This window comes from Priapulus caudatus, unplaced genomic scaffold, assembly GCF_000485595.1.
Source record: "Priapulus caudatus unplaced genomic scaffold, Priapulus_caudatus-5.0.1 Scaffold751, whole genome shotgun sequence".
Classification (NCBI taxonomy): Eukaryota; Metazoa; Priapulida; class Priapulimorpha; order Priapulimorphida; family Priapulidae; genus Priapulus; species Priapulus caudatus.
Genome location: NW_014577812.1, coordinates 139,098 through 147,181, shown reverse-complemented (window position 1 = coordinate 147,181; position 8,084 = coordinate 139,098). Strand labels below are relative to the sequence as shown.

General features: G+C 41.9%; 1 protein-coding gene across 1 annotated transcript in view; it reads left to right on the top strand.

Moving 5' to 3' along the window:
- Positions 1-5,935, top strand: part of LOC106813283 (atrial natriuretic peptide receptor 2-like) — a 15,359-nt gene extending 9,424 nt beyond the window's left edge. The window contains exons 3-5 of the mRNA XM_014817388.1: positions 2,275-2,343; positions 4,874-4,976; positions 5,702-5,935. Of these exons, the coding sequence (XP_014672874.1) occupies positions 2,275-2,343; positions 4,874-4,976; positions 5,702-5,877 (348 nt within the window). The 3' untranslated portion in view covers positions 5,878-5,935. The remainder of the gene's footprint in view (positions 1-2,274; positions 2,344-4,873; positions 4,977-5,701) is intronic.
- Positions 5,936-8,084: the final 2,149 nt, after the last annotated feature.

Below are 8,084 nucleotides of genomic sequence, written 5' to 3'. Positions count from 1 at the left end.
AATTGCTGTCTTGGATCGGAGTAAGTAAAGTAGTATAAGTAGTAATAAGTAATGTATTTGCTGATATAATGTGTGTTGATGGTTTAATATTAATGAAAAAGAAAAATTGTGTGCCTATCGTGATCATTATTACCATATAGTTACCATATTCTATTATATATTATTCAAAAAATTATCATCAGTTTCATTGCAGAATAAAAGTTCAAATATATTAAATGAAGGAGAAGAAGCTAGAACCGTACTAAATGGTAAATGTTTTACAAAACTCAAGACCGGACTATAGGGAATTAATAAGCCAACGGGCGCCGTAACATCTAGATACCACTCGCGGAGCACACCTGCCGAACCGGAGATTATATTGCGCGTTCAAATTGTTAAAAGCATTTTGTCAGCTCGTTTATTCCACGGATAGATCCGTCGCCTGAGCAAACTGGAGATAGGAAGGAACGCCGGTTGGCGCCAGAACCTATTGTAGGTGTGTGGGGCCGGGGATCTATTTCTCCGATATTGTCGGGTTCACGTCACTAAGCGCCGTAGTGAGCAACGAATGCAGGTTACGACGGGTGAGAGAGCATGCTAGCAGCAGCGCCAGCATCTCACATATCGCGATCTGTGAGCGAGCCGTCAGCAGCAGCGCCAGCAGCGGTTGGCGGCGGGCAGTAGTAGTAGTTAGCAGCAGAGCAGTAGCCAGCGAAGCTGGAGCGAAGCGAGCAGCACACCACAGCAGGTGCTAGCAGCAGCAGCAGCAGTAGCAGGCGGAGCTCAGCAGCAGCGAGCCAGCAGTAGCTAGCGTAGCGGGGCAGCGAGCCAGCAGCCAGTAGCGCTGTTTAGCAGCCAGGGGGTGTTGGCAGCTTTAGTGCTTAGCTTAGCAAGGCTCGCAGCGCAGCCAGCACCCACAGCAGCAGCAGCCACAGGCAGCTTCGCGCGTTTCATTAAAATGTTATGCTAAATAATACGAAAATCTATTTCCTACAAAAGTCTTAACGTTTCTCTACTCTCTTTCGCCTATTTTGCCGACAATTTCTGTAAATTGCATGCAATGCTCTTCTGCAACACACATGTACCACGCACGCACGGCGTGGTCCGCACACTGATCACGATTAAATATGATGTGTCATGTCGGCATAATTAATAGCTCGGTGAACGGAGTAGAGAAACGTTGAGACTTTTTGGGGGTGAGGCAAATAGATATGCGTATATTATTTAGGATTACGATTTTATGTGAACGGGCGCGGGGGCCGGGGGCGCAGGCAGATTGTGTTGTAGAATTACATTTTATTGAAACGCTCCAAGTGCCGGGGGCAGCAGCAGTTGTGTTGTAGCGCTCGTGAAAACGTACTGTCTGAATATCGACTGATGTAGCAGCAGTGAAGCCGAAGCATGGAAATGATTAGTATCACGAAAATTAGACATGGACGCAGCAAGACGCAATGCATCAAGAGAAAATACTGCGCTGGTTTTATTTGAGACAATTCTGTGCACGACGCGGGATAGATTTTGTAGAATTTACTTTGTCTCATTTTACTAGTCTAACGATTAGGGTAGGCTCAACGTCAATGAGCAAGGGCAGTAAATAGCGGTACGGGTAACATTTAGAACAAACGAACGAGCGAACAGCTGGTTACGCTCAGTAATTTCCGGAGAGCCAACGCAAAAACTGATGAAACTGCGCAACTTATAATACAGCTTGAAATTGCATTCATTTTTATAATTTTTAAGTGAGACCAATTTGGCAATAACCTGTCTACGTCTATAAGTCGCTCGTGTCTTTCATGTGCGGGTTAATAATATTAAAGTGATTACGTAACCGTAAATAGTAAAAGTAAAAAAATCATGTCCACTTTTTCACGAACTGTAAGTGATTCTGTTCACTTTTTATGGTTAAATTGCTGCATTATACTTCCTATTTTACGATTCCGTTCGATGTGAACAAACACTCGTGACTCATACATAGCCCATAGCAAGCATTAATGTCGCGATAAATATATCAAATCGCCCAGGTTTTTTGGATTTTTAACTAGTTGAAAAACAATCTTATCGGGTAAAAATATGAGGATACATTAAGTGCCGTTACTACTTACTTTTCATGTAAAAAATTGCACTAAAAATTTTACAACTATACACCATCGAAAATTCGTGACGTAGTCAATTTAAGAATGTCCTGAGCGCCTCACGCATTGCTCTTTATATGCTACATTCTTCCAGGTAATTGCACGACTAACTTCACCAAAGATCACCTCGCAGTGATTACCCATTTTTTTTATCTGGTTTCAGGTGATTGACTTGCTCAACGACCTTTACACCCTATTCGATGCAATACTCGTGAAATATGACGTCTATAAGGTAAGATATGCACTTTTTGCGCGCAAGATTTTCTATTGAAGATTTAACTTCCAGCGCGTGGTGCAAACAGTAAAAAAGTCTATGTGTATTGAATGCAATCAACAATGGCACACGCACACACGCACACACGCACATACGCATACACACGCACGCACGCACGCACGCACACACGCCCACACGCACACACGCACACACGCACACACACGCACATGCGCATACACGCGCGCGCGCGACTGTAAGCCCAGCCGTGCAATATTGACTATGCCTTCGGTGTACGCCTGTAAATATCATGTACATCATACATAGACACAGATTTACACATACAGCTCTTGATGTATATCATGTCATATCATACAACATATATTAGTAATATAGCGTACAATAACAACAAGCAGGCGGGCAGGCAATCTATACCGTTTTCTACAATAAGTTTGTGTTAGCGTGTATGTCAATGTGTCCCCCCCCCGCCCAAATGTGTATCACGTCAATTCGCGGATAGATCGATTAACGTTCCTAGACGAACAACAGGATGGAAGTGTTGTTAGAAGCTAATACCACGGTCAGATGTAGATTCATGTTGAGTGTGTAGGGGGAGGAGGTAGTGCATGTCTGCCAGTGTATGCGGCTTATCCGGGGTTGGCCATGCATACACACGCGTTATGTGTGCACGTGGTAAACCGCTATGTGAAGCGACGGTCAACAATCGCCATCATATTGCCCCGGTTTACATGAATATGGCTTCATCATAGATGACATGAAATTACATGTCATACGATCGGACTCGCCTTGGCATTTATATTGTTTTTAGCTTATTAAGTAGCTTACTAATTAAGGGTAGCCATACAGAAAGCCGTTTGATCAGGCAGGGTATAACCGCAGAATAGCACATGCTATATTCGGTGTTGAAAGTGATTACGTCACCATTAAATAGAAAAAGTTAAAAAAAAATTATGTGCACTTTTGACCATTAGTTGTTACACCAGTGATTCTGTTTACTTTTTGTGGTTAAATTGCTACATTATATACTTTCCATTTTGCTATATTGTTCGATGTGAACAATCACTCGTGACTCACACATAGCCCATAACAAGCATTTAATGTCGTGATAAATAATATGTCAAATCACCCAGATATTTTGGATTTTTATCTAGTTGAAAAACAATCTTATCAGGTAAAAATTTGAGGATAAATTTAGTGCCATTAGTAATTACTTTTCATTTAAAAAAATTGTAATTACAATTTTACAAATGTACACCATAGAAAATTCATGACGTAGTCAATTGAAGCTAAGATTTTCATAAACAACCTAGTTTTTTAATATACGCTATGTGTTAAAGAGCTTTGTGACGTTATAATTAGTAAACGTGACCACCAAGGTCACCAAAGGACGTTACATTTGCCATTCACGCTACCAGTAATACACCACACGCAGCCGCCATTTGTCGGTTCGATTATTTACACTTCTTACAAAAAAGGCGCTCGCGCTTGAGCTACTTTTAGTTACTTACTAAATTATTAATAATCACATTGAAGGGTCACGAAAAACCCTGCTTTTTTATATTGGCGAGCTCTCAAGGCAGTATTCCTCGACAGCGAGAGGTAACAGAGGCTATTACAATCTCTAGTCCTGTATCATCATCGCCAAGTTTCTACTTAAAACTCTTTTTTAATTATTCTCGTTTAGATTTGCAGAGACAAATGCCCTGACGAAGCAATCTAGGAGTCTCTCGATCAGGCTTACATTTAATTACCGATGCCATAATCCGCAGGTTGCTGCCGCCAACAATATTGCTTCACGGCACTGGCGTACAACTGTGTAAACCTGAAATCTGAATGCTGAGTCATGAACCTAATTATGATGAGCCAATTTTTTGCCTACTAATGAACGAGCGCAATTAACAAACACGTTAGCTTTATTGGTTCAATCTACGTTGCGACGTGAACCCATCACACGTACGCAAAAATACAACTTATCTAACTTCCCGCGATTTCAAACGACAAGTTTCCCGCAGTAGAAAACAGACCCACCGCCCACACAACTGATTCGATTGTTTCGAGGTTTCCCCAATATACGCATACTTCTGTCGTGTATCCTAATTCTGATTTATGAAATCAGATGTGTGAATAAGAGACCTCAACCATCTCTTCAGAACGCCAATCCATTACACCAGTGGCGGATCTAGAAGGGAGGGGTTACACCCCCCCCCCCGTTTAGCCACTGACTACTGTTATGATACTGGTAAAATGGGCCCAAAAACAAAAATGTCAGTCTGCAGGCTAATAGAAACTGGCGATTTTCCCTGGGACCACACAGCTGCCTAAATTTTTCAGCCCCAGGGAGAGTGCCTTGTGCACGCCTTCACTTAAATATCACCCCCCCCCCCCCGTTTCCTGAAAGTTAGATCCGCCCCTGTACACTACCCCAAAATGGTTCGACACGCTTATCAATCGATGATATTCCGCTTATAAATTACTGACAAGTATGAAGACAATATAGAACTTCTCACGGACTTCTTCATGAATTAACCAGGTGGAGACCATCGGTGATGCGTACATGGTGGTGAGCGGCTTGCCCATACGTAACGGCAACAATCACGCTCGCGAGATATGCAGCATGGCGCTTCATATTTCGCGCATATATATTGTATTTCACGCATATTTCGCGCATATATCGTATTTCGTATATATATCGTATTTCGTATATATCGCTCGTATTTCGTATATATATCGTATTTCGTATATATCGCTCGTATTTCGCGCATATATCGTATTTCGTATATATATCGTATTTCGCGCATATATATTGTATTTCACGCATATTTCGCGCATATATATTGTATTTCACGCATATTTCGCGCATATATCGTATTTCGTATATATCGCTCGTATTTCGTAGGGCCTATATGTATCGTATTTCGTATATATCGATCGTATTTCGCGCATATATCGTATTTCGCGCATATATCGTATTTCGCGCATATATCGTATTTCGTATATATATCGTATTTCGTATATATCACTCGTATTCGCGCATATATATCGTACTTCGTATATATCGCTCGTATTTCTCCATAATCTTATAGAGCAGCAATGGACGGCCCCGGAGCTGCTACGTTCGGTTATCGTACACGCATAATTTATATTCTTACGTACTCAACTTGTTATACAACACGCGTCTGGTATTGTTATGCTCAGGAAACTAGCTAACTTGGATGCGCCCCCCGTGTTGACGCAGTGCAGTCGCCGCGTTCCAATTGTCGTTATTATTTTGCTAAATCTATTTTTATATAAAAACTAGATCGTTCTAACACGCTTATTAAACGAGTAAGCGAAAAATTATTTTCTTCGCGCATTGCAGCTCTAAAGATTCACATCAGCTCAGAGACCAAAGAAATCCTAGATACGTTTGGTTGCTTTCAAATAAGCGAGAGGGGATTGGTGGATATGAAAGGTAAAGGCCAACTCGTCACCTTCTGGCTCTTGGAGGAGGTTTTCCAATCAGACACGCAGGAGAATCCAGGCACAGAAATTTGAGCACGCCATTCGATTTTATCAGAGTATGGTGGCGGGGATCGAAAACTCGTTAGTAAACCGCCGGCGTTCAATCGTTAAGGTAGCTTTGCTTGCTAGTGCGTTTATCGTTAGACGCTGTAGACTAGCTGTGATTCGAGAATTGTCTGTGACCTCCACGTGGTAGATCTATAGATATAACCTTGAAGTAATCATTCTGTCAGCCAGAATGATCAGTCAGAATAATTACTCCAAGATATAACCCATGTAGACTGTTACAGCGATCGTTATCTGCCGTGCTTGAGAGGGAGGATTACGGGTCTGTTAATATAGGGGAGGGTTTGGTATGTTTGGGGGGATAGAGTTGACGCGAGCGTCGATCATCACCGATTATTGCACACGGCAGTGGCAGCATTTTACATATGCATCTAGGATTCTAGATCAAGAGTATATAATAGAGATGTCTATAATAGAGAATCTATGATAGAGATCTCTATTATGTACTCTTGATCTAGATTGAATTCCTGCGTGTTATCTAGTCTGGGTGTCTGCCTAGCTGTATAGCTGTGTAGCTGTAGCACATTAATTGCCACTTAATTACTTTGTTCTCATGTGCATATAAATAGAATAAGCAGTTTATCTTCGCGGACACTTCTTCTCCTTGTAGACCTGCTATAACTCATATAGTCTCTTTGGACGTTTATAAGAACCAAGGATTCGATTAGCGTGTTTTTAGCGAATAAGTTGACCGTCAAAATACGTTCGTGTTGTCACCGGTAGATGTCGGTAGTGAACACGCACGTGTGAAACTCTGCTCTAACACAGCGGTACGTATAGTCACGTGACATCCTGCTCTAACACGCAACCGGCAGTTAGATGCGATATGATATGACTACTAGGCACTTTAATTAAATTAAATTTTTTTTTTTAGGGTTAGGGTTAGGGTTTAGGTTAGGTTTAGGTTAGGTTAGGGTTAGGGTTAGGGTTTTTTTTAAGTGCCTAGTAGTCATATCCTAAGTGTCTAGTAGTCATATCATATCGCATCTAACTGCCGGGTGCCTCTAACACAGCGGTACGTATAGTCACGTGACATTTGACGCTGACATGGGTATTCGTGCAAACTCCACGACAGATGGCGCTCTCGCTCTGGCTAAATTCACTATTGTATACTGGTATTATATACTATAGAGGGTTCCGCGACTTGGACTAAAAATAGCAATATTACCTACAATCCCGTGCCGCCAGCCATACTGGTAGTCGGAATTGCAAACACGTGTTACCGATATGCGCAATCTACCGATTTTACATCGATAGATTGTACATACGATATTGTTATTATAGTAATCTATATTAGCAGTGAGTGGATCCCGGTTTTGCAGACAGGTTTACCAGCGCGTGTTGGGGTGCTAGAGTTCGATATGATTGTGCAGACCCGGTTTTACAGGGTGTTGCAGGCTGGTTTATCAGCGTGGGTAGAGATATGCTAGTCTGCTAGTGTTCAATGAGATTACACAGGTCTGGTTTTGCAGGCCTTTGCATGCAGGTTAATTTATTAGCGTGGGTTGGGATCATAGAAATAGATAGATAACCTATCTATTTCTATGGTTATCTATCTATCTATAATATGGTTATCTATCTATCTATAATAGATAGATGGTTATCTATCTATTTCTATGGTTGGGATGCTAGAGTTCGATGGGGTTGCCGCACAGTCGGCGGATTGCTAGATTAAGCAATTAAGTCCGGAGATTGCACGCAACACATATCATGGACTTGTAACGAAGCTAATTCATCCATACTTATTTATAAGACTTTACACCGGCAGATTCGTTGACAGGGACTGGCAGTGGGAGTGACCACTGTCCTACTGCCTTGGCACTAATGAGCCGAGTGTTTGATTAGTCACCCGAGGCCAGTCCCTGTCACCGAATCTGCCGGTTTAAATTATTATAAATGAGTATGGCTGAATTAGCTTCATTACAAACTTGAATTTGTTTACATCGCGAGTGTTCAGAAATTTCAACGATTTTACTGCTTATAGCTAGCAATTAAACGCAGCGTTTTATAATATCTGGTGTATGCACATTTGCCAACTGTCTGAAGTGTACGTAGTATGGACAAGCACTTTGATTCACTAGACAACGTAGCCAAAGCACGCTATCTCGAGAAAATTGCGTGCATTGGGAATCGACACCTGTACGAGAATGGAGCGAGGACCGTAACTTGTGCCC